Source organism: Carassius carassius, chromosome 24 (assembly GCF_963082965.1).
Source record: "Carassius carassius chromosome 24, fCarCar2.1, whole genome shotgun sequence".
In the NCBI taxonomy this organism is placed as follows: Eukaryota; Metazoa; Chordata; class Actinopteri; order Cypriniformes; family Cyprinidae; genus Carassius; species Carassius carassius.
Window position 1 is genome coordinate 18,020,273 of NC_081778.1, and position 27,941 is coordinate 18,048,213.

Below are 27,941 nucleotides of genomic sequence, written 5' to 3' on the forward strand. Positions count from 1 at the left end.
GCTAAAAGACGTTAAACGGCACAGATTTGTGCCATGTTTCGAGACAGGCTTTTCAAATGTCCCGCTGAACGTGCTGATGCTGATTGAGAGGACGGAGTCTCCTTTGAAAGACGCCACTAGGTCGCAGTAACATTGCTGCCATTGAGTTCACACAATATGAGCGAGCACAGCGGCAGCCAAAAGCCAACTCTAGATTTTTCAAATTGGTGTGCTTGACTGTTTTGCACCCGCGTAATGTAACAATAAACGATACATTACAACAGTCGAGAATGGAAGCCAGGAGCTGGCTTTTATTTTGACTGCAAGAATGTGCTGCGGGGAGCCCTGACACTACGCCGTTTAGCTTTCAAATGGAAGATTGGCTGCTCCAGCTCATTTCGGTGGATATGTTGCCGCTGATTTTTTTACTCAGACCCTTTCAAATCGGCATGGATCTTCGGATTTGTATTCGTTTACCTCTTTCGTGTATTGAGCTGTGAAAAGAAGACAGGCTACGGCGATCGACCTGGATACAACAGTCTCTGCCTACCTCGACATTTGCTACCAGGGATTTAAATAATCACGTGCTTCAACAACGGAAACATTTATATATATTTATACATATGCTATAGGCTATATGTATATAATCAGAATTTATGTGGCCGTCTGAACTTTTATGAATCCATTCAGGAGGGCAAAATGAGCAGGGAAAGGCCGAAAAGAAATATCATTCAAAAGAAATTTGTAAGTGCAAATTTGACATTTATTCCGTTGGTTTTTCATCCAATTCAGTGGCATCTGCCTCTTAATTTGCATTAATGACATCACTGTTGTGGCCCTTGTTAAATTATCAGGTTTGTGACAGAATTAGGTCAGATGTTATAAACGACCAGTCCGTGAACCATCTTCTGTTTGAATTAGAGGTTAAAGATAAGGTTGGCCGATCTGAATCATGCGGTTGACCCGAATAATGCTTTGGGCTTTTGAAGTACCTTGTTACGTTTCGCATTTCCGCTGTCTGTGACATGTTACAGTTTTGTCATATAGTAACGTTAGCTCCAGTCGATGTGTAGACGACCGTCTCGCGACACTAGCGTGGTCAGTTTGTGGTCGTATGTGTGTGTTTGCGGTCATCACACTGTGTGAGTGTTTGAGTGTAGGTTGGTTTTTCAATGTCACGAGAAATTAGCTTGTCAAATCGTGGGCAGATGTTTGTATTGTGGTAAGTTTACAGCCTGTCTCTGACCTCCTGCTGGTTAGATGTTGTGTGCATGCTGACGTCTTTAATAGAAGATATACGCCAAGGCAGTCCCTGCTACCGTCACTGTGTAAGATGTGTCCGTTTTAGTCCAGTCGAGTCACGATATGATCAAACTTATCTCGCAGTGAGTTATGTACTAAAATGAAATAAATATTAATAAAACTATAGACATGAAAAAAAATCAATTGAAAATATAAAAAAAAAAACTAATTCAAAATGTGAATAATAAATATAATAGCATGTCAAATTAAAATAACATTTGATAGATTTGATTCTGTGTTAAAGTTTTCTGTAATTTAAAGTACTAAATGTTCTAGTTCACATGCATTATTTTATTTGAGTACGTGTTGTCTTTATTTCAAACTATTAAACATTTTTAATTGTTTGACTTGTTTTTATTTTATTTTATTTTTTTAAGAATAAATGGGAAATAGCTTAGGTATTGAAGACCTATTGCTTAAACTTGCATCTATAACATAGGTTGTCAGCCTTTTACCTTTAATTCCCCTTTTGTCCATAACAATATATGAAGGCCCTGCTCAATGGTATATTCTTTATAAAATGCTTATGACATTTTAGTAACTTTCCAGGTCTAAAAATTACACATAAAATTAGAATGCCCCATATATACAGTTTTTTTTCCAGATGTGTGGGGACAGTTGGAACCCTGGTTCTACAAAGAAAAAAAGCTGTTGAGTGGTTGAATTAAAATAACACATTGCTTTATTGACAAAATGCTGACATGCATTTCTAGAATCCAGCAAAAAAGGGAAAAGTAATGGAATAACTGCAAAGTATTCAAATTTATGATATGTTGTTCTTTCAGGATTGCCATTTCTTTCAGTTCCTGTCTGATGTCTTTGCTTACATCAATTTTCTGATGTTTAATTGCCACATGGCTTGAAGTACAAGCTCTGAACATCGAGTTTAGTTATATGTGGCTGGGAATGATCAATTTTAAAGATGATAGCTTCTTTGTATGGAGCTCTCTTCTTTGGCTTCAGTTGGTATTCGCTGTAATTCGTTGCGATCCTGCAGATTAAATACAGCTGTTGCTTAGATGTTTATATATATGACAGCACTAGCACAAACACACTTATGCTGAACATCAGTCAGAGTTCAATGTGGAGCTAATTTTATGTATAAACCTCTACTGTTTTTGAAAATGTAAGGCCTTTTGTGCATATTGAGACAGAGAACGTTTTACATTCTTTCTTCTCTCTTGCCAAACCGGATATGCTTGGTTATTAAATCAACAGAGGGATCAAGAGATTTCTGATCAGAACTGCATGGATCAGCAGCAAAGTTGATATGTCAATTTCCATTGTAAACCGGCCTGTATTTACATAGTGACTCCTTTGTTACAGTCCCATTATGCCATTTTGAACACATTCTTTCTGTTAAAGAATATTACACAGTGTCATTCAGGATTAGGTGAGGTTACAGCACACATTATTACTGTAGATTATCGTAACTTTATTGAAGTGTAGTGTTAATGAACAGGTTGCAGAAACTAGGAAGGCTGTGAGAAAATCACGTTTCACGCTTTCTCCCGAGCACCATATGTGAAAACAAATCTATTTAATGTGACAACATCAGATAAATTAGCAGATATATATACCGCTCTTTTCAGAGTGAGCACAGGCCTGCTGCACGTGACAGAGATGGCCATCTAAACGGGAAGCTCTTGTGTCCCACACATTTCCTTAGGCCTCAGCAGTCAGATATTTGATATATGTTTAGCTCCTTTAGACTCCTCCTTAGCATCAGTTTGCTTCACACAGTAACACAGAACTAAAGCCCGTGCTACACTGACCCAGTTAAGGTAGAGGTACATTTACAAACACTAGAAAAAACTCATCCATTCAAAGTGTTTGCTTTAAACATTCTTCTTTTAATCTAGAAAGTGTTGACTGTTATTGCAAATCTTGAAGAACTGGTTTAGTGGGGTAGCTTAACTGATAAGAAGCCAGTCTGTTAACGCTAAAATTGTAGGTTTAATCCCAAATAAGGGTGATGATAATCTATTTCAGTTATAATATAACTGTATTTTCATTTCTGATTTATTTCATTCTCATTTTAAACTTTTGGTCCTCATCCCTGTAACTGACAGAGATATTATGGGCCTTTAATTTGACCCAATCTTTTTCACTTCAGTCACTGGATTGGTTTTTATGTCTCGGTGCAGATTGGGGGTTTTGGTCTGCGTTCGTATGATATATGATTCCTAATGAGGTTTGGAATATAGGGCCGGAGGAAACACTTGGTCACACTTTATATTACAGTGTTCATTTAACTGTGTATTTACATAAGTAATGAATAATGCTAATGGACTACATGCACTTGCGGTCTAATTATTTTGTAGAGCTGACTGTTATTATATTAATTATAGGAACATGCTTATATGAGATCCTTGCACTGTGAAATGAAGTGTTAAATAAGGTCAAATTGGTGCTGTAACACAGTAACAACAGAATTGACATTTTAGATGTCATCAATTCATCATATTGATCTCATTGTTGCACTTACAATTGAATGTTTTCATGAATTTGAGTGCTTATACTGACATTATCTTATTGGAAAAAAATATATACTTTTGTTTTGCAAGCATGAAATTGAATTGATCAAAAGTGACAGTAAAGACATTCATAATGTTACAGAAAAATTATATTTCAAATAGATGCTGTTGTTTTCAACTTTCTGTTCATCAGAAAGCCTGAAAAAAGTATCATTGTTTACAGAAAAATATTAGGCAGCACAGTGTTTTCACATTGATAATAATAAGAAATGTTTCTTGAGCACCACCTCAGCATATTAGAATGATTTCTGAAGGGTAATGTGACACTGAAGACTAAAGTAATGATTGAAGTTATATATATATATAATATGTAACATCATATATAACAAGATGTAATATCACTTGTGCAATCTACTACTATATTTTTTGTCATTGCATTTTATCGGTGTAATGAATTTTTATGGCTGTTACAACTCTAAGATAAAACAAAAGATGATGTAAAAAAAAAAACTGCAGGCAACTTGTAATGGCTGCTTCATCCCTCGGTCTCAGACATGTCCAGCTGTGCACTAATTGATGCAGTCATCCCAAACTCCAAGGAGACATATTGATATATCAGAATGGGCTTGCTAAATTGGGTATAGTTATTACTGTGATATTAATATCAAGACATGTTTTTTTTTTTTTAATCAAGAAATGTGTCTGGCGTTTGTGTATTGATTTAACAGCTTTTTAATTAGTTCTCTTGAGAGATACTCTTAGATGTCACAAATAGCAATATGATATATTTAAAGGCTTCAGTATAATTAATAATTAGACAAGCAAATATTGCTGCATTTAGTGTATTCCGGCTTTTAGCATGTGATTCATTGTACTTCAAATACCAGTACCCTCAAATCCAAGAAGATTCTGTTTGTTTGCAGCTGCAAAACATTTTTAGCTTTAAAGTAGTAGCTTTACTCAAATGGTTAAAACATGGGTGAAAATCAGTGCAAAGAGACTCCACCAGGGTCTGCTGTCTCTGGAGAGTTCATTCAACTGTCATGCATGGTACTAGATCACTGAGTTTTACATTAGTTTTAAATTCATCCCACTGCAAGCTTATTGTTTAATGCTGCTCATATGTATGGAAATAGAGGATGGAAGGTGCATATGGTAAAGCGGATAGTTTGCCATGGCATTCTCCTGTTGTCATGGCAGGAGACGGGATTGTCACTGGATGAGTCTGGGCTTCCTTGGCTCTGTCTGCAGTAATCTGTCTTCACAGCTAGGTGAATGTGTAGAGAGAGCTGTCACTGGAAACAAAGTGTCCTTGATAAGCAAACCTATAGGATGAGGCACTACAAACAGGCTTGCGGGAACTCCCCTGAGTACTGAGTCCTTTGTTTTTGTACAGTCAGTGAGAATTGTGTGGCACAGTACTGAACCTGGGAAGACCAATGCAAGTGTAAAGATTAATTACAATTTAAAATATGCAGCAGCAATTTAATATCCAGTATTGATGATGATAAAATAATTTCCAATATATATCCTATCCTTTCCTAAGATAGATAGATAGATAGATAGATAGATAGATAGATAGATAGATAGATAGATAGATAGATAGATAGATAGATAGATAGATAGATCGGTAGGTAGGTAGGTAGGTAGATGTGTGACACTGAGGGCTGTTGAATGGCTTATTTAAGAAGCTTATGCCAGTCATCATTTACAATCGACTGCCTGCTTGTACCGTGCTGATAGGCCGGTTTTATCATCAGGTTGTTGGCCCTGGGTAAATAATAGATCCGTTATTACTTTCATGCCAGCTTGTTTTTGTAAACATTAGTAGTAAGTCAGCTGTGTGTGTGTGAGAGTGGCCAGTGACTGGTCTGAGACAGATGGGTAGCAAGGTCAGATTTGATACGTTGGCAGACTGGCCCACAGCCCGTCTTCTGCTGCCCTGTTTAAATTTGATCTGTGCGAAGCAGCGCTCGCAGACCCAACTAACATTGGTGAGCTCTGTCTGAATCAATGTCGGTGCAAAACTTTAGGTAAAGATTAAAGCTTTTACAAAAAATGTTCCTGATTATAATGCGAATTGCTATGGATTCAAGCTGTAGAAATCCATAAGGGAGCAGTTTACTCATTAAAGCCATCATGTTTAATAAAATCCATTTGAAGTTATCTGTATGCAAATCAAACCCACACACTAGAATTAAATAAGCTTCTAGTCTGCAGTCTAATATTCTGCCATTATTGCTCTGACTTTGTCCTCTGTTGTTGGTTTTTTGCTCTTTGTTGTTGTTCTGATGCCTATCTTGATCTTTGGATTATAGACTCCAAATGTAAACATGTAAAAAGTCCTCTAATTCAACCTATATGTGTCACTGCATGAAAGATCTGCATTGTGCTTATGGTGACAGATCTATCCTCATGACTTCAGACACAATACACCTTAATCAATAATTGACAGGGTTGCTGTCAGCGTAATAAAAACCAGCTCACGGTTTAGAGATGTGTGGTGAGAGATGCTAGTGTAATTGTAAAAGCTGCTCGGAGCTACATGCACAGATAGCAAACTGATGTGGTTAAGAGGAAGATGCATATGAGGCTGTTATCACAGAGGAACTGATTATGAGAGTTAAATGAGCAACATGAATCTTGTGTTTAATTGATTTAGGAGATAATGGGCTCATGTGCTATCTGTGATTAATGTACTGATATGAGAGCTTTCCTTAAATGGAAATTTCTTTAAGTGCATTAGTGCACGTGTATTTTATTGGGCCAGAGAAGCATGTTTAGTGATAATTGAGAAGTTTACATTGCTGCTTTTCTGTTATGAGGTGTGTCAGGCCTTCTTGATCAAATAATAGACCAGAAGAATCATTTACTTAACTGCCAATTTCCAAGCATTGGCAACGGACCTTGTGCTGGCATAAGATCAGTGAATTTGGCCATAAATCCAGAGTGCTTCCATCCTCCAGTAATGCACAGGCTTTGTGCTTTAATTACACTGACAGCAACCCTGTCAATTATTGATTGGGAAGTCGAGGCCTAATGGTTAGAGACGGACTTGCAATCGAAGGGTTGTGAGTTCGAGTCTCGGGCCGGCAGGAATTGTAGGTGGGGGGAGTGCATGTCCCTGGGCGCCGCAGCATAAATGGCTGCCCACTGCTCCGGGTGTGTGTGTGTTCACTGCTGTGTGTGTACACTTTGGATGGGTTAAAAGCAGAGCACGAATTCTGAGTATGGGTCACCATACTTGGCCGTATGTCACGTCACTTTCACTTTAAATCTAGTGCGATGTAGAACCCTTAAATAGTCTTATAATTGAGAGAGAAAAATCACAGTTTAAAGCCATATGACATTCATAATATTCATACCTTGGAATCTCCAAATTAACATAGAAAACAACATAGTTTAAAGGGTTAGTTCACCCAAAAATCAAAATTATGTCATTAATAACTCACCCTCATGTCGTTCCAAACCCGTAAGACCTCTGTTCATCTTCGGAACACAGTTTAAGATATTTTAGATTTAGTCCGAGAGCTTTCTGACCCTCCATTGAAGATGTATGTACGATATACTGTCCATGTCCAGAAAGTCCAGAAAGTTAATAAAAACATAATCAAAGTAGTCCATGTGACATCAGAGGGTCAGTTAGAATATCTTGAAGCATCAAAAATACATTTTTGATTTTACACGAGATGTCATATGGTTTTGAGTTCACCCTGACAGGGGCTTTCACATAACCACCACAATAGACCTGTGGAAGAGCGTCTCCATGGTGACTAGAAGTTCCCTAGAGAATGCCACTTTCTTCGTGTGCCGTGGGGAGGCCCTGAGCTGGGGTCAAGCACATCACATCGTCCTAATCATCTCAAGTATTTCACGTAGCTGTCACTGGGTGCATGTTGGGTGGATGGGTGGTGGTGTTATTGCTCTCAGAATCAGTTTGCTAAAATATGGTGCATTTTTAGTGATATCAATAAAGCACTAATGTAAAATATCAAATCTTGCCTCATGAAAGTGCCAAATGCAGTGACAGATATGACATTCCTCTCATGCTGTAGAGCTGCATGCTTTCAGAGGGCTGATTCACTTCGGTACAACTTTAGTGCAGGAAACTGGGTGAATGTGAGCAGTTCACATATTTGGAGATTCTTGGCATTAAAACCTCCTGAACCATTGCATACTCTCAGAAAAAAGGTACAGAGCTGTCACTGGGTACCCTAAGGTACGAAATCTACTTCTAAATGTACTTATATCCACCAAATGCACTACTATATCTGTATCATTTAGAGGTAAATAAGGTGCAGTGATGTATTTTAGGATGAAAAGATTGTATTTTTCCTGAAAGTGCCTTGTTTCCCTTGTAACTAGCCTTTTGGTGGGTGATTTAGTGACAGTTCAGCACTAGAGGAGGACATGAACTTGTTTGTTACCTCATTTCTGGTGATTTATTGTGATGGGCTAAGGCAATGGCCTGTTATACTAAAGAGATTGAACAGTTTATAAGAGATCACATTACTGAATGAAGGACATGTTTTGAGGCTTTAAGAGAAATGTGGAAAACAGTGAGGTCATTCAGCTACCTAGTCTGAAAGATGTCTTACTACATCACATTAGCTAATCTGTGGGGAACAAATGTTATACTTACACTGAGAGCATTTGTTGTGATTGCTTTTGGAGCATTCAGTATTAAAAGGCTTTCTGACACGTGCTGGGATGGAGGAATTGGAGCCAACTGCACTATTTATAGCACAGCCTTCTGCTTGTATAGCTGTGGTTTCACAATACAAGCATATTTTTTTCCCTGTCCACTCTCAGTGTTTGTCATTTCATTGATTTGACAGTTTTTTGACTAATTAACCCAAAACTGTTTATTCAGAGAGCAATTTTTTTCTTGTGAGATGACTTTAGGTCACATCTTAATTTTTAGAGCTCTAAAATAAGCTTTATTATATATATATATTTTTTTTTTGCAGGATGATAACGATGGGATCCCATGGTCGGAAGAGAGAGTGGTCCGCCGGGTGCTCTACCTCTCACTTAAAGAGTTTAAGACATCTCAGAAGAGCAAAGTGGAGAATGGCACTGGAAGAGTTAATGGTGAGTATGCATCTTTTCTAGAGCAGTGCTTTCAGTGATCTCGATTACAGATGGCTACTGACCTTTAGAACAGCTGCAGCAAAGATCTCACCTCTGTGACCCTCAACATCTGACGCTGCTGCTTTCAGCTGCCATTCTGAAGCCCTTTAGGGAATGATATGCTGAGAATATCACAACTTAAGAGCAGTGCTAGAATGAGTTTTTAAGACATCACTATATGGCACTGAGACTGAACTCATGAATATTAATTAACTTCATGCTGACATTGCCAGGTAATCTTTCGAGGTTTGTTAGCTAATTAATATTGATGTCAAATCTTCACCTTGGTCATATTCATGAAATCATATCCTGCTCTATGTGCAATAACAGTGGTTCATTCTTTTTGATCAATTCACAGGCACAAATGACCGTATTACGAAATTTACTTGATGTATTCGCCCTTCTATCTACTAAAATGTTCTGAATTGTGCAGTCGGATGTTGTATTTTGAAGGTACATTGGTATTTGAAGAATTCTTTTAGCTTAGACGCTGAGATCATGAGGCAGCTGTGACACTCAAGGAGGCACATGGCACTGTGGGACTTTTCTTGAGTCCCTCAGCATCCCATCGGTCCATTAGGAGTATTATTCTTCTTCCATGATTGCTCTGAAAATGTGTGAGCAAAGTAAATTATGCCCTGAATAATACCCTCTCAGTATGGGTTTCATGTGCTGGGGCTGTGAAGCGCTCTCAACTGCTCTCAAATCACTGCACTCTAATGGGGTGAACTCAGTGACCTGCCTGCCTGTGTATGGTGCAGTGCATCATCTCAGAGAATGTCAAGGACATGAACTGAACACCTCACGAGCTCTCCGCTTTATATGCATTCAGTAACTATCACTTAAGAATTCCTTTGGAATTGCTTTGTAATCAAAAGCACTGCATTGCTATCTTTGCATTCAGAGATTCTTTGTAATTATAAGGCAACAGGCAGAATTCAAAAAATTCTAAAAGCTGCATTCTGATTCAAAGGTTTCTGCTGAAGTTCACTTCACTTGATAGAATTTATTTTGAATGCCCTGAAACATCATCAAATGCAAACATACTTGTGTAAATAAATAATTAAAGTATTAAAGTAATTAATCTCTCTCTATGTATGCACAGTGTTATGCATCGGTTGTTTTAATATCAAGATCTAATATATCTAACAAGTCTAATATATCTAATGCAAATATAATTATATATTATATTTACATAATATAAAAGATGTAGTCAATAATATTATATTACTAATTAATTTATTTTATGAATGTAATATTACTTATTTTACAAATTGCAATTTTTAACGTGAAAATAAACGTAAATTGATTAATGTAAAATATGTGTTGTGTTACCCATGGACATGATCGTTACATCATAAGGGTCACAAATCTTTTACATCTTACAGAATTGATTTATTAAAGTTTCTCATATGGTCCCATAAATGCTGATAGAGCCATTTTATTCTCAGTTTGTATGATGGGGAAGAGGATAGACAATAATGTTTTTTTTAATATGCTAAATGGTTATTTTTGGCGACTTAACATGACTGAAACCTTAGATAAATGTAACAGGACACTGTAGCCATTGTGGTTTTTCCTACATCCTGTCAGTTCATTCTGAGTGTGCTCTTGTGTTTGTTCACTCCAGTGCTTAGACGGAATGATTTGAAAAATACTGTGGGTGCTACACCTTTGAAATTTGTTTAATTTGTTAAATTTGTCATATCAATGTAAAAAAAAATAAAAAAAATAAAAATAGGTTGGAGCAAAACAGTATCTTCTCTATTTATGTGTATATGGTTATTGCTTAAACTTGAACCACACCTTCTTTTCCCAGGCTCCTTTGTAAATGGCCATTTGAATGGTTCAGGAGCTAAAGCTGGGCTGTTCGCTGGAAGCTGTAAGTCAGACCGGACACATGCAGTTCAGAGCAAAGAGTGCAGCCATGAGTACTCAATAGAGGAACCTGTCAGAAAGAGGTGCGTTTACTAAGACTATTCTGTGTGAAATTTCCTGCACAGTATACTGTGGAACTATAGTATAAACAACTGATCTATAACTTTAATTGCCAAAAAAGATACAGTATTAAGTTACATCCTAGGCTAGTCCATACTGTTTACCAGTGAAACATCAAATTATCAAAAAGACAAAAGTCTTGTTTTTTTTAGCTTGGGGGGCACATCCAAGCATCAAATCACAACATACTGTGATGTTGGCCAATTAAAAAATGACTTACATAGTCAGACATTTTGCTGAGCTTTTATATATCAGACCGAACTGCTTCCCTCTGCAGGTCTTCTGTACGGTTAGATTAACATCTCTTTTCCTACCAATGGATGTTTCTGTCTTTTTTCCTTACGTGGATTCCAAAAATCTGGTTATAAACGGATAGTTCCTGTCCTTGATTCTGATTGGTTGAGCCATGTTCGAAGCTGTTGTAAATTACATTAACATACACCTTTGTTTACTTCTGTGTGTTGCTCAGCAACCACTTTGTTGGAACAGCAACTGTTTCTGAGGAACTACATTGTTTGGTGGAAGAATACTGTATTTATTTATATCATTATGCTTTATTTGCTCTGTTTTATTCAGTGAAACCTTATATAGAATAACCGTTTATAAAAGCAATAAGCCCTGTGAAGCTATGGTTTACAGTGAATTTATAACCGCTAAGGGGCGTTGTTAGGCACGATGCAAAGCCACTTCTTTTTTAGCCTCAATGAAACACGAGCCATCAAATAAAAGATACAGAAAAATACTAACTTGAAAAATCTGTCATAATTTATTCTCATTTTACTCAGAAACCCACTTGATTCTCTTCAGTATAACATAAAAGGGGAAAGAAAGGGAGTCCGTGTAAATGCTTAGAAAAGTTTGACTAATAAAAGCTTTCAAAATGGCTTGATGAATAAATGATGGATGGAAAGATGTCTAAATAATGACAGAATTTTCATTTCTAGGAGAACTAATTCCCTGTTTCTCATACCAGGCCAAGACTGCAGGCTCAGAGGAAGTTTGCTCAGTCTCATCCCTCTTCTCCCAATGCCACTCCGCTGAAAATGCTGGAGGCCATGCCCCCAAGCCCAGCCATGCTCAACCACCTCACAAGACGCAAACCCAAAACTGAAGACTTCCTAACCTTCCTTTGCCTAAGAGGTGGGTCTGCTCGGTGTCTGTTTTCATTTTCTCGTTCTATCAACTCTCAGAATGTTTACTGGCTCCATAATTCTCCACCTCTGGGCAGCACACATTCCCCTCTCACATGGGATTCACGGTTATTGCTGGCAAACTTTTAGGTGCTGCTGTTATTTATTTTGTGTCTTGGCTGATCTCACAGTGTACATTTTCAATTCCAGTAAGCAGGTCAAAGGTGACAATGGCAATGAAAAGCTCCCGAAGATGAGGAATTTCTTCTTATTCATTGGAGTTATTCAAGTTTATGAGGAGAATTAATTGGAAATAAATTTGAGATTCTTCTCTATACATGCAGGTTACTTTTGTTTTCTTTTTAAATATGAAATTGAATTGACTGGACAAACACATCTGTGGTGTGTTGATCCAAACTTCTGTGAAGCAAGCAGAATATTTCAAGTCAGTTCGCTTTAGTTGGGTTGAATAAGGATATTGTAAATATTATGAGAGCAAGAGATCATCAGTGAATATGTTTACATGTACAACAAAACATAAATAAATGTGATAAATCGAAATTTTAAAATCTCAAAATTTAAAAATTAAATTCCAAATGTAAACGTCTTACCAATGTAAAAAATAAATAAAATATTTAATTAAAAAAAAAGATGAAAATTAAATTAAAAGAGAAAAACTTATGAAAAATTTTAAATGATGCCTTGGCAACTAACTGAAGTAAAACAATTTTGAAGTACTAAAATTAAAACAAATAAAAATAAATGAAATAAAAATAAATGAAAACTAAATAGAAATAAAAATGACAAAATCACATAAAATAGCTAAAATTAAAATGAAAATAAAATGGAAAATATACAAATACTATCGGTTGTGAAATTAAAGCATAAACAGATAAACTCACATGACGTGCACATAATAAGTTACCAGAACTTTAAACAATTAAAACATTTACATATACCAGATAAAAGAATGAAGCTTAAATTTGTGCATGTAAAAATAGTAGTAACAAGGTCTGGATTTATGGTGGCTATACATTCAGCTGCAGTCCTTCATCATATTTTTCTTCTCCACTTTTCTGGCAGAACAAACATAGAGGACACAAATTGAGTTAACGTCATACTTTCTCTTATTCGCTCTCCCTTCCCACTCACTCACATTTCCCATATTACTTTGAAATGGTTAACTTTCTCCATGTCTCTTCTTTCTCACACACGGCTGTGTAAAGACAGGGAACTGACTGATTGGATTTGCCTTGGACTCTTGGCTGAGTTAAAGTGGGTTAATGGATATTGGAACATAAAGATTGTAAATGAGAACATCTTCTCCCAGTCTCCATTCCTTCCCTTCGTCATATCAAAGCTCTTTTCATTATTGGGTTAGAACTTAAAGTGAACGTAAATGTGAGAGAGTTATTATGGACCAGTTTATGGGTTTTTAAAAAATAACCTGAGCTTGTAGTGTCACATAAGTCAAGGCTGATTTAATGAAGATAAGCCAGAACTCAGATACACTGCCGGCTCATAAGCGAGAAAGCACAGAAAATCTTTTATTTATGTATTTCTTTTTTGTTGTCTGCTCCTAAAAGCTGCTTCTTAAACCTCTACTAAACAGTGAAATTACTTAGTGAAAACTAATTACAAATTGTTTTTTTGTAGTTTCTTTTACTATTGTTTATAGCATTCAAAAGTTTGGGGCCAATAAGATTCAATTTTTTGAAAGACATTAATAGTTTTACTTTACAGGGAAATATTAAATTGGACAAAAGTGACATTAGAGACATTTGTAATGTTACAAACGGTTTCTATTTTAAACAAATGCTGTTCTTTTGGACTTTATTTTCAGCAAAGAATCCTGAAAAAGTAATACAATATAACAGTTATTACTGTTGTTTTAACAAATAAATCCAGCTATGGTGAGCATAAAAGATTTATTTCACAAACATTAAAAAATCTTAACAACCTCAAACTTTTGAATTGTAGTAATTATTATATACTGTATATATTTATACTGTTTTATATATTATACATGTGGTTTGGGTGCCATCATTCAATATTCAATAATGCATACTGTATGCATTTTAGTTCTGCTATTTTAGCCTCTCTCTCTCTCTCTCTTTTTTTCTATCTCTTTCTCTTTCTCTCTCACTCTTGTTCTCCATCAGCCCATAAGGGACAGATGTAAAAACAGATTCAGATTAATGCACAAAAATCCTCAAGCAAAGGCATGCTTTGCTTCAAGGAAGAATTCAAAATCAGAGGACGGCATGAGTCGTGATGCTTCTACTCTTTCCAAAAAAAATAGGACAGTTGGACTAAACGCAGACCTCTTCCCTGCAGATAGTGAAATTATGCATATCATGTTCAGTAATGAGAGTGAGAGTTGAATTCATCACAGCACACAATCGGCTGTATTACTGCAGATGTAAATCACATTCATTAATATCTTGTGATGGGAACAATAGCCAATAGCTCAAAGCCCCCACAAGCCCTTATTAAAGCCCTTGATGATAGAGGACTAGCATAAAGAGACTTGCTGAGTAATCTAGGGGCCTAGAGATCCTTTCTTTCACCATTCCACGCTGGGCTCTCATTTCACCTGGAGATTATAGCTTGCTGTCCATAAAAGGGTTTCGCATAGTTCATTTCTATTGATCTCAAATAATGGCAGATATGACCAGGTTGCAATATAAATGTAACACTCTGTTGGTTATTGTGGTTGGAGAAGTGGACTGATTCAGTGATTCAAAAGCATTCGGGGCACTTCTTGTCTCTATTGCTGTCTCAGTAGTCTGTCCCGTTCCCCACCCCCTCCTCAGGCACATATACACTCTCTCACGCATGCATACACAATCACATGCTACAGCACATGCGAGCACCATGGACCCAGTGACTCGGCTGCAGATAAATGGCTATTGAGGGAATGTGGAATAAAGCTTGTGAACAGGCTTTCCATTGTGAGCACTGAACCCTTCAGTGAGGATCAGTAGCACATGAGATGAGTGCTGGACTGGACCACTCTGCTGTCACAGTGCTGGGACAGGGAAGTTAAACAGGATATGGAGCTTTGCACAGTAAATGCCCAGAGTTTAAGGAAGTTAAAGTCTTCTAGTTATAGTGCTCTCAGAGAGAATGACACAGAACACAGAAACACCCTAAATCTGTCTGATTAATGAAATGTTTATTTTAACTTACCATCATGTTGTTTCAAACATATATGACTTTGTTTATTTTGCAGAACACAAAAGATATTTTAAAAAATGAAATAAAAAATCCTATACAGTGAAAGTCAATGGGGTCCAGTGTTGTTTTTAAAATAGAAACTAAAGTCAATCATTCTAAATAGTTTTAATTTGAAATATTAACATTTAAAATATGTTTTCTATTTTAATACATTTTAAAATGTAATTTATTCCTATGATGGCAGAGCTGTGTTTTCAGCAGCCATTTTTTACATGATTTCTTGATGAATTGATAGAACAGAACAAAAATCTTTTGTATACATTATTAATGTTCATCACTTCTGATTAATTTAATGCACCCTGACCTTTATATTATATTATATTATATTATATTATATTATATTATATTATATTATATTATATTATATTATATTATATTATATTATATTATATTATATTATATTATATTATATTATATTATATTATATTATATATCACTGACCTCATACTTGGAGTGTATGAATGGTGGTGTAGGACCAAAAATTTTTAAATTAATTTACAATTTTCATTCTTGGTGATCTCTTTAAGGGTATTCAGGTTTCTTACAAAGCAAGATATGTGAAGACTGGAACTGTGTTCATCTCAGCTGGTAGTCATTACTACTGTTCTGTTCTCTCTGTCTCTCTGCATGACACGCCCTCATTTTGTCTTTACCCTCTTTCTCATTGGTTCAGGCTCTGCTGCGTTGCCCAGCAACATGACATACTTTGGTAGTGCTAAAGATGATGAAGATTTAGATGAGGAAGAGGATGAGGAAGAGAAAGAAGACAGTGCCAGCAATGCCACTTCTTCCTGCCAGTCCACTCCACGGAAGAGCAAAGGACCCAACAAATGCATCGCCAACGGTCATGGTACGTACACTCCTCAGACACACTGAATAACTACAAACACACACACTTATTCTCATAAACTTTATCTTGCTTTGCGTTTTATTTTCAGTTTTACTTAAAATAGCGATTTACAATCCATTTTACTGTGTAGCGTTCAGTTTATTATTGCACTTCCAGTAGCAGACAGGTTGGACATTTGGTTCCATTTGGGGACCCCAATGAGGTGTGTTAAAATTCTGCCTCTTTCCACACCTTACAGTTAATGAGTCGTGACTATATACAGCCCTCACTGTCAGATCGACTACATTTGCTCTATACCATCCATATAATAAAGGTGCTCAATGTCTGAGTATGCACACACGCAAAAAAGCAAAGCCTTTACAATATATAATATAATATAATATAATATTCAAAGATTTGAGGTCAGTAAGACTTTTTAAAAGAAATTAATGCTTTAAGCAAGAATGCATTCAAATTGATCAAAAGTAAAGACATTTTTTTATATTAAAAAAGATTTACATTTCAAATAATTGCTGTACTTTTGAGGTTTCTTTTCATCAGAGTATCCTAAAAAAATGTATCGCAGTTTCTACAAAAATATTAACCAACTGTTTTCAACACTGATAATGAGAAATGTTTTTTGATCATCAGCATAATTAATCAGAGTAGTAGAATGATCATGTGAATGAAGACTGGAGTAATTGCTGCTGAAAAGTCAGGTTTGCAATTAAAGGAATGAATTACATTTTAAATTATATTAAAATGGAAAACAACATATTTTAATTGATAATGATATTTCACAGTTTTTACTAGATTTTTTAATCAAATATATTGCTGAGTGTAAGAGTCTTCTTAAAAGAAAAAATTGAAAATATCTTATTGACCACAAACATTTAAATGTTAGTGTATTTATTTATTAATTTATACGTAAATATTTTATATGTGTTAAAATATAGATTGTTTCATATGCTATATATACATATTTTCATGACTATTTATGCTATATTTATGTGTACTAATAATTATTTTATTTGTTTTTTTATTATTATTAAAGGGGGGGGGGTAGTGATGAACTAAGAAATCAATATTCCCTTAATCTTTTGACATATAAGAGATCATTTTACTATAAAAAAAACATCCTGTACATTTCAGAACTCAAAACTTTTTAGTTAAGTCTAAAAACAGCTGATAATGAAGCCAATCTGCCAAAACGACAGGTTGTGGAATGTGCCACTTTATTACATAATAGTGTGGCTATAAACACCGCCTCCATACAAGAAGAAGATCAGCGCCTGCTTCTACATCACTGCCTGTTTAGCCCCACCCACAGATTCATGCATGTAGTGTAAATAAAGAGAGAAACAAACGCAGGCCTTCACTGAAACCATACAATAAAGACACTGTGTGGTGTCGCGTCAGTAAGAAATTGGTCGTTTTTTCACTTCAGTTTACAGCGGATTCTAAATTTGGCCATTAAGCTCAACGTCGCTCCATCTCCGTCTTTTGAGATCTTGCCCCATTTCTTTCTGTCTCTGGGTTTGTAACCGGACCCTAATGCCCACTCAGCAAAATATGCAGTGTAATCTGACACCTCGGTAACCCAATACTGCTCCACATACTCAACACATGTCTGAGGGGCTCCGAACAAACTACAACCATACACCCGTCACCTCGCTTGGGGTTTGAGGTCAGATTGGACCTCGAGGATAAACACAGTGATTGTGTCTGAAACTGTGAACGGCTTTCAGGGTTTTTAAATTTATTTTATTCTTCTCAAATGTGCCCCATGCTGATGAGATACTTGAACACTGACCAAGAGTTTTTAGTGGAAGTTCTCCTGCTCTAAATTCAGTCTCTGTGTGTTGTGACTGCATCGTGTTGAACGGAAACTGTGTGCTACCAATTGAAGATGGGAGTCATGTTGAGCATACATAGTTTATAACGAAACCAGAGCCAATTCTCCTAACATATTGTACGAGACCACACACTAAATATGACACTTTTATGTGCAACATTGGGTGAACTCCAAACTGTTTGAATGATAAGTTGGTCCCTCTAGAAGCTTTCATTTACTAAAGTGACCCAAAGAGCATTTCAGTACTTGTTTAGTGTTTTACTGCGTACATGGTTCAGTTCACCATCTATTTAGCTAATAGAGGCTCAAAACTTTGAAAACTTTGCTTCTTTTGTCCATGTGCAATGCGGGTGGCTCTCAAGATGAATGAAGATCTGTTATAGTAGATTTTCATGCAATATTATCTTGTTCTTACATTCAAAAGAAAGAGATTTGTCTTTAGCTGTTTGGAAAAAGTGAGCACTTTAGTGGCATTCAGTCATTTGTGTTACTGTGTATTGATGTTCATCTGAGACCTGTTAGCAGCTTTGCTGTTACAATATTTGAGCTTTAAAATCCCATAAATTCTGGTTTGTTAGACAAGGCCTGTATGCAGACTCCGTTAACTGCTTGGCTGTCTTTTATAAGAGCAATTTACAAGTCAAGTACGCATAAAGTGCAAAGCAAGACTCAAACCTGGATCTTTTTCCACTACAAAACTACATCATCTGGTTTAGGTCACCTGGGAGGAAAACCATCTGGTTAAGTCAGTCAATTTAGTGCGTATTACCATCAGGCATTATGCACCCTTGTGCATTGTAATACAGACAAATAAACCCCCCATCAAAATAAAGACATAAATACATTTTCTTTTGCTTTTAGTAATTAAATATGCCGATATTCAACAAAATTTGCTGAAAGACTTCTTAACATCATATATGTTGTATGCTCTCTCCTCTACCAGTATTTAACGGACATAGACAAACTGCTGAGGAAAACGAGAGCAGTTTAAGGGCCAGAGGGAGAGACGGGGTCCATGGGAAGGAGAAGAACACTGTAGCATCAGCTAGGACCTCCACTACACACAATCTAAGACCCAACAGGGCTGTACAAGAACAAAAACAACAGGTACGACTGGATTTCTGTTTTGTTTTCATTGTTCAGGCATTTTTCTGTATTGTTTTTCTATGACCTCGCCTTCATTTTCTTGTGATCTCAACATAACAATAATAGTTCTCTCCCAATCTTGAGCAAATTTTTACAAGAGAAAAAGAAGTATTGCTCATCATTTCTCTGGACAACTGCAAAGCATTTATTATCAACTAATTTACTATCAAAGCATTTAATTAACATCTATCAAGCATTATTTGGACCTCCCAGTCCCACGAGCTGCCTAGAAGCGAAACTGACCACAAGTTTGCATCACTTTAGTGTTTACAACAATAAAATTGTAGCTTTCTTCCCAAGTGTATGACACTGATATGGAAGTGATCTGTCACTGACAGACATATAGCTGTTTCAGCTTAAGTGAGTCCCAGATGAATTTAGAATTGAACTTGCTCATCCATGATGCAGTAGGATATATATTGGGTTTAGAAATGGCTTTTGTTACCTCCAGACCAACCAAAAAAAAGGAGAAAATTTGTGGTGACGACAAAAACAGGAAAAGATTTATAAATTAAAAAAAAAAAAAAATTAACAGGGAATCAGATTTATAAATGTTATTTTATAAAATATATTTTATAACAGACTGTCTTATTACAGTAAGATTTATTTTTATATGCTGATATTTGTTGCTGTTATACACCTCAATATATGCTTAGCTGCTCTCTGAATAACCTTTACTATCAATGAATGATGAATAATTGAAAAGCAAAACATTTTCAACTTTCGTGAAATACTGTGTGTCATCTCCACATACAGCATTATCTATTAGAACATTATTTTCTAATGCAGTGTCATTTGCCTCTGTATACTGTTTGTGGGATAACAGAGACTAAGTAGGATCCATATATGTTGGTCCTGCTTTTTCTGCCAGAGCGTCCTATGTGCTCGAAGAGTAGCATGTTTAGCTTTACCCTATCCGTACTATCCTGCAGCAGGTCTATAGCAACACATGATGTCATCTCTCCTCCACCCAACCCCCCTCTCTCTCCACACACAGTCAAATCCAGTGGGGTGTGCAAGTACCACATACTGGGTCCAGTTTTTTGTAAACATGAACTGCCTCCATGTGGGGGATTATTTCTAGATCTGTTGTAGTTTCTGTAAAGGAACTTTGGTTTTTGAGTCAAATTAATCGTCTCCCATCCCCCATCAATGCAAATGGAACAATCATAGTACATGGCCCAGGTCACGTGCAAGAGCTCCCTGAAAAAAAGAAGGAACGGCTCCACTGAGCCCCCTAGTGGAAGAATATGGTCACTTTTAGAGTGAATAAATAGAGGTCACTGTTATGCATTCAATTTGAGGAAGTTGTGTTTGCTTCTTCTTGACATCACCACACCCAGTCCTTGCCTTTAAATCACATGTCATCCGTAAAAGTAGAGCAAACACCAAACTCATGTTGTAGCACTGCAGAACCGCAGTGTTTACTGTAGCACAGACAATTGCAGCAGGATCATAGTTTTTAATTCCTGAGCAATGCGTGTACTGATTAAATCGAAAAGAATTTAGTTTTTTTTTTTAGATAAAAAATCTGTGATTTAAGTTGCTTTAGATAAAAGTGTATAGTATAAACATATGATGATGTATGTTATAGCTTGTTATATGTGTTTTAAACTTGATTAAAAAGACTGAAGTGACACAGCAGCTTGAATGTTGTGTTTACTGTATACTCAGTTTTCTAGAGTGTAAATAAATGAAATATCAAATCAAATCATTTTTGTCATCCCTCAGCCCTCCAAAGTGAATGGATCCGCTGTCAGTTCTAGGAAGACGAGAGAACCCTGCACTCCACCGACCAAAGCTGTGAAATACCCCAAGGGCCACATGACTTACACCAAAGCCAGACTGCTCAAAGAGGCCAAGCTCAGCCTGAGCACACGCACCCACACACACCCTCAGCACTCCAACTCAGGAAAAGAACAAATCAGCCACGCCAAGATGCAAAAACAGGTGCTATCACCAGCATCCGCTGGGAGGCTCTGTGGGACGGACACTTTCCCACCCAGACGAAACGGACTGAGACAGTCAAAGAGGCAGTTGGAGTTAGCTGGGGATAGTCTGACCGGAGCAGAGGTCGAGGTTAAGAGGGTCAAAGTACAAGTGGTTCCCTTGGAGACGCGGAGTAGGAAAGCAGCTCAGGAGACGCCGGTGAGACCCCAAGTGACAGGATCGCAACGGCCCAAACGGACCTCGGCGGGGAAGCTCATGTTCACCAAACAGATGCACTGTACAGCCAAGAACAGCCCCACTACCTCAACACGAGACATTTTAAAACCAGCCAACTCCCCAAAAATATCAGAGACCCCCAAAACAAGCAATTCACTAAAACAAGGCAATCCTTCTAATACGACTGAGCCCCTCATCCAAGCGGGGCCTAAAGAGCGAGGCCGGCGCAGCACGGAGGCCATGGATGTTCCTGTTTTCTATCCCAGCACACGCGAGTTCCATGACCCACTGACTTATATGGAGTTTATGCGGGGGCAAGCGGAGGCGTATGGGTTGTACCGGGTTGTTCCACCAGCGGATTGGCATCCCGAGTGTAAGCTTAAAGAGGAGATGCGCTTTGTCTCGTACGTGCAGCATGTGCACAAGCTGGGTAGACGCTGGGGCCCGAATGTACAGCAACTGGCCTGCATCAGGAGACACCTGCGGACACAAGGCATTAATATGGAAGAGCCTCCACTTATAGGTAAAAAGTGCTGGACAGGAAAACAATGTTTTGAGGGCATAATTAACAGTCAGAGACAGTGCTGGGGAGTAAATAAAAGGCATTTATAGCAAAATATTCTTCCAAATAATCACAATTTTTTTATTTTAATTGTATTTTATTTTTTACTTGTATTTATCTTTATACGTTTTATTAACAAAATATTGTTTATATATAATATTACATTTATTTTACAAATTTTAACCTTGTTATGAAACTGCGTTGTCACTAGCTTGACTGCAGTGCTTCAGATTATGAAGCAGAAGCTACAGTTTCAAAGGATCTTTCCTTATACAGGTCATAGGTCCAACATATTTTATATCCATACCCATTACATCATTTGCAGCAACGCAGTTATTTATTTGGATCCTTTTTGCATCCTTTTAGGTGGCTGTGAGCTGGACCTGGCCAGATTCTTCCAGATCCTCAATGAAATGGGGGGAATGCAGCAGGTGACAGACCTGAAGTCGTGGGGCCGTCTCGCCGATCTGCTGGGCATCCCGCGCTCGGCTCAAGATCGGCTGGCCAAGCTCCAAGAGGCGTACTGCCAATACCTGCTCTCCTATGACTCCCTGTCCCCAGCCCAAAGGGCCCAGCTGGAGAAGGAAGTGCTGGCAGAGAAAGAAGCCCTGGAGAAAAGAAGTGGGCCTCTAGAGGGCCAGGGAGACATATCCCAGCATGCCGCTCTGCTGCTTCCACGCTCCGAGCCCAAAAATGGGCTTGTGAATGGAGCGTTGCACCGAAGTGGAGCACGTGAGCATCTCAGAGAGCTGGACCCCACGGCAAAGACCACCCGGCAGAGAAGACTAGAGAAGAGAGGGGAGGAAGAAGGGGTGATAAATGACCATCACAAGTGCATTTACAGGGTATTTTTGCTTGATTGTTTGGAATTACATTTATGAACATGGTCTTTTTGAAGCATCATTGTTTGTCCATCTTTCACAGGGAAAGTCGTTCTCTCTGACGACGTTCTTCAGGGCAGCCAGGAATACTATGAACATGTGCTTCAGCAAAGAGCCAGACACTGCTGAAGTTGAGGTACATCTTCATGTTGACAAGCTGTTTTCATCATGTGCAGAAATAAGTGATGTTGTTTTTAATCATGTTCACTGTCATGCCTTTTCACTTTTACAGAGGGAGTACTGGAGATTGGTTGAGGAAAAGGAATGCCATGTTGCTGTGCATTGTGGGAGGGTTGATACAAAGACTCATGGGAGTGGATTTCCTGTGGGCAAATCTGAGCCATTTTCAAAGTAAGGGTTTTAAAGGGATAGTTCACCCAAAAATGGGCCACTGAAAATTCTGTCATAATTTACCCTCCTTCCATTTGTTCCAATCCTGTATGAGTTTCTTTCTTCTGCTGAACACAAAAGAAGGTATTTTGAAGAATGTTGGTAACCAAACTGTTGATGGTAGCCATTGACTGCCATCAAAATCCAGTAATTATAATAGGATTCATGATATGAAATTTTGTGTGAGGGTGAAAGATTTCCACACACAGATTTCCCAACGGGTTGAAGTTGGTCACTCAGATTCACCACGTTGACCAACAAGAAGCTGCTTGCTTTGACAATGACGTCTGCGTGAGCTTTGCGTCATACATCGCTACACTGTTGACAACAGACAATGGATCTTTTTTTGCCTGTGCAATTTCTCAAATATGAATGCACTATTGTTATATTATAAGTGTTTTTTAATATTAACTTGGTGTAAAAACATAGGGAATAAGCAGGCACGATTAACTATCCAATATTGGCTGATATTGTACATCCCTAGTTGTATATGTACGAATAAACATCATTTACATTTTTATTGACATTTATAAACTCTGTTATAAATATAATACCAATCAATACTATTACTGAAATGCAAAAATGCTTTAATAGTATATACAACCTTATTGTACAGTGTTACTTGTAGAAGACAGGGTTTTATTTAACCCTGTTTTTGTGCATTATTTTTAGACGGTAACTTTGATTTCTTTTCGCTCTCAAGGCATGGATGGAATCTTACTGTCCTGTCTAATAACTCAGGATCCATCTTACGTCATCTTGGTGCTGTGCCAGGTAATGTTTTTGGAAAACGAAACTTTCATGCATACAATTAAACACTTTGATGATCAAGAGCTCAATTAGAATCCCATACTAGATGATTAGGAATGATGTGTATATTTGTGCACCGATCTGTGCAGCTGTAAGCGTTCATCTGTTTGTGTTTGCATGAAGGAGTGACCATCCCCTGGCTGAACATAGGCATGGTCTTTTCTACCTCATGCTGGTGTCGGGACCAGAACAGCCTTCCGTATATCGATTACCTACACACTGGTGCTGACTGCATTTGGTAAGAGTCTAAAGAGATTGTTAGCTGCGATAAACTGAACCCGAATGGCATGTTCCCTAATAAATGTGTCTCTCTCATCCTCAGGTACTGTATTCCAGCTGAAGAGAAATCAAAACTTGACAAAGTTGTACACACACTGCTACAGGCTAATGGCACTCCAGGGCTAGAGATGCTAGAGAGGAACATAATGGTGAGTTAGGAACATTATTTCTCTAACAGGGATAGTTCATTTTGTCATTAGTTACTCACCTCACTTCAAATCTCTTTCTTCTGTGGAAAAACTCTTTTTGTCCATATAATGAAGGTAAAAAAAGAGCCAGAACAACAGTGGACCCCATTGAATTTTCTTATATGGTCAAAAAAACACTGAAACCTATCTTCTTTGGTGTACAACAGAAAAATATCAGTAAAACTGTCCATTTTTGGTGACTGTCCCTATAATGTAAAAACACCCTCCTTCTGTACTGTAAAGGAGAATGTGCTTTGATGTGATGTTATCCTCATGACAGATTTCTCCAGAGGTGCTCCAACGAAAAGGGGTGAAAGTGTACCGGACAGTGCAAAAGAGTGGTCAGTTCATGGTATGTTTCCCAGGGACCTTTGTGTCTAAGGTGTGTTGTGGCTACAGTGTCTCAGAGACAGTGCACTTCGCCAGCCCCCAGTGGATGAAAATGGGCTACGAGGCAGCTAAGGTGAGAGACTCGACACAGGGACAGACAAAGCCAGCTGGAACTGCGCTTGGTTCAACTCAAATAGAGCTGTATTTTTGTGAGTGGGGTTTTGCCCGTTTCCTGTGGGAGTATGGCGCTTTCACATGCATGTGTGTCGTGTTTGTTTTGCAGGACCTTAAACAGCGTCGTATAGAGGAGCCTTTCTCCACAGAGAAACTGCTCTACCAGATCACAACATGTGAGCGGGACAACAAGCAGCTCATGAACGCAGTCTCCAGTCTAATCAAAGATCTCAGGTCTGTGCTGAGGCTGGTTTTGACTCGTTTATTGAGCTTCATGGCCAGAAACTCACCCAAATTTTGGGGTTTTGCCAATTGCATGTTGATTGAGGTTATTTTAAGTGAGGATATTTTAGAGGAAGAGGATATGGACCAGATTCATTATATCATTTACATGTCTGCATTTAACCAATGCTTTTATCCAAAGCGACTTACGAAAGAGTAACAAAAGCATTTTGTCAAGTAGCCAACCATATTGGTAATATACCAAATTAATGTCTATTAATGTTGGGTAAAATTCCTGTTCCGTGGGTTTTCAGGGATGCAGAGATTCGCCAGCGCAGGGATCTGTTCGAGGCCGGGCTCCGTCTGTCTGCGCGCTATGGCACACACTGCGAGTCTCAAGCAGACACGAAGAAGCAGCAGCGCTCGAGATTCACAGAAGACACGGCTGACAGACGCTGCCAAGTGTGTCAGCATCTGTGTTACCTCTCCATGGTAAATTTACAATAAAACCCATCACTTTAACTGTGATTTCCCCAGGCTAATTGGCCTAGCTATGCTATAATATATTAGCATATGCTGTACTCTCCCTGTCTCTTCTTCGACAGGTTGTTCACGAGAGTGACAATGTGGTTTTCTGTCTGGAATGTGCTTTCCGATACATCCAGAAGCGCAGGTCCCCTCGTGGCCTCAAGATGATGTTTCGTTACACTGAGGTACTTGACTGTCTACAGCAAGTGTATATAAAATACCAGTATATATATATTTATATATATAGTTTGGAATAGCATTATCTGTACACCCTTTAATTTTTTTAACAAATGTAAGAAACAGATTCCAAAAAATTTTTCATTACACACTACCGTTCAAAAGTGTGGAGTCGGAAAAGATCTTTTGTAGCAATGCAAAAGTCTGTACTGTCCCTTATGCTTAAAAAACTTTAAGCATCCCACCCTATTTTGCGCAGGAGCAGATCAACTGTCTGGTAAATCAAGTGTGTGGCAGAGTATTGGAGAACGGTGGAGTGAAGCAGAAAGCCGTTGGCCCCAGCAAGACACCAGCAAAACGAAGCCCCAGAAACAAGAGCTCTGCCCTGGTCCCCCTCTCCAGCGGCCGCTCCTAACCAGACCAGACATTCCTCCAGATCTCCTTTTATATTTTAGATGTTCCTAATACTTCAATACTCTTTGTACCTAGTGTATAAAATCAATACAAGCTGTTATATTGCACTTTTGTATTACAGATACGTGTAGTTACTGGCTGGTTAGTCCAATATATTGAATGTACGGAGGTTAAATGTTTCATCGCGTTTCACGTCAAATACAAGGGGGCGAATACACAATTGTTTGGGGCGCCTGACATAAGGCTATTGGGTCTCATCCAACAAGCACGAAACCTTTTGCACTAGTATTGAGATTGGTTTTTAGATGAGTATTTTCGGGTTGTTTTAGCATTAAATCGAGTATAGATATGCGTATACATAGTTATAAATATATCCTATCATTTGTGTTTAACTGGTGCTGTAGTGACACTTTTCTCCATCACCCTTACCTGGCCTGTTTGTCTCTTGGGCTCACGTTTATTACGTCTTAAAGCTGTCAAGAACTAGAACGAACACGCAAGATCTATTCTATCTACAATCTATTGTGGCTACTGGCATTTCGGTTCTCCGGCGACAAAATAAATAAATAAATAAATATTGTGGGCTTGACACTTTTACATGGATTTGACACGTGAAGGAGTCTGTGAACAGCACCGATTAGAGATTTCCTTTGTGAATTCCCACCTGGAGATCTCGAGGCCTTGAGTACACCAGGAACTCCCAACATTTTAAAAGCACATTTTGAGGCCTTTCACTAATCTTTGGAGTACAAATAACAAGCTTGATGCTGAGGGCAGTTTGTACGTGTTTGTAAAGTTGCTGTCAATTGTTAAATGCACTTTCCCTTTTATCCCACAAACTTTTGTCCCCTTAACTTTTATATTTGTAATCGGTTACAAGTGATTCTTGAAAATACTCAACCTTATTTGCCATTAAAAATAAAATCTTTAAATATTCTTTCATTTTCATAGAATATTATTGCAAAATACTAATATATAACGAAAAAAGCCCCAACTATGTTTATATGCCAGTAAATGTCAAATTGAGCCTTTGAGTTTGGGTCTTTTAGGGGTTTGGATAAGAGTTGAGATGAAGAAAAAGCCTTACTTCTACATTGGTTTCTTCATCAATATAAATTAGATGTTAACAGGGTTGCTACAAAAAAAATAAGTGCTGCTTAAATCACTGAGAAGTATGTCATGGTGGTGATCCCTAGTTATTACTTTTTTTATTCGAAAGGAAAGATCTTTTACCAAAATTGTGTACCAAAATTGTGTACAGACTGTATTGAAGTCCTGTAATCAAACACGGTAGTCGCCCTTTCCAAATGACTCGCTTGTATTTAAGGTTTTAAAAAAAAAACACGTTTCCAAAATGTGTTTTTTTTACTTTTTATGGCCTTGTTTTTTTTTCTTTTGTTATCCTTTTCACCCTATTTTATACAGTAATATTCTTGATCCTTGTACTGTTTATTTATATGCACTGTTACTCAGTCCTCCAGTCCAGAGGAGATCTTTTTGGTCACTTTTCAGGATTGTATATTTTTTGTTTTAATAAATAAATCACTTGTCAATCCTTCCAAAAATGTACTGGCCTCATGTTTTTTTTCGATGTTATGGACAAGACCTGGGAAAATGGCCAAAATTGTAATTCCATATCATTTTGCATTAAACATACAGTACTACTGTATGCAAAACTATATACTGTATACTCCAAGTTTAAAAACTAAAGGGCTGAGCCAGGTCAGTCCC

At 37.7% G+C, this 27,941-nt stretch overlaps 1 protein-coding gene and 1 long non-coding RNA gene across 2 annotated transcripts; one reads left to right on the forward strand and one right to left on the reverse strand.

The window, feature by feature from the left end:
* Window positions 1-128: 128 nt before the first annotated feature.
* Window positions 129-27,775, forward strand: LOC132103063 (protein Jumonji-like). Its single transcript, XM_059507872.1, has 18 exons — window positions 129-723; window positions 8,729-8,852; window positions 10,711-10,852; window positions 11,863-12,029; window positions 15,933-16,109; window positions 18,887-19,050; window positions 20,821-21,778; window positions 22,184-22,662; window positions 22,742-22,834; window positions 22,931-23,049; window positions 23,792-23,862; window positions 24,022-24,136; window positions 24,221-24,326; window positions 24,646-24,828; window positions 24,979-25,103; window positions 25,406-25,583; window positions 25,697-25,804; window positions 26,056-27,775. Exons 1-18 carry the CDS (start codon window positions 679-681, stop codon window positions 26,209-26,211), a joined length of 3,510 nt encoding a protein of 1,169 aa, XP_059363855.1. The 5' UTR covers window positions 129-678; the 3' UTR covers window positions 26,212-27,775.
* On the reverse strand, window positions 4,748-8,954 carry LOC132103068 (uncharacterized). Its single transcript, XR_009423332.1, has 3 exons — window positions 8,915-8,954; window positions 5,491-5,528; window positions 4,748-5,185 (listed from the first exon to the last, which is right to left on the reverse strand). It is a non-coding gene; the product is annotated as an uncharacterized LOC132103068 (long non-coding RNA).
* Window positions 27,776-27,941: the final 166 nt, after the last annotated feature.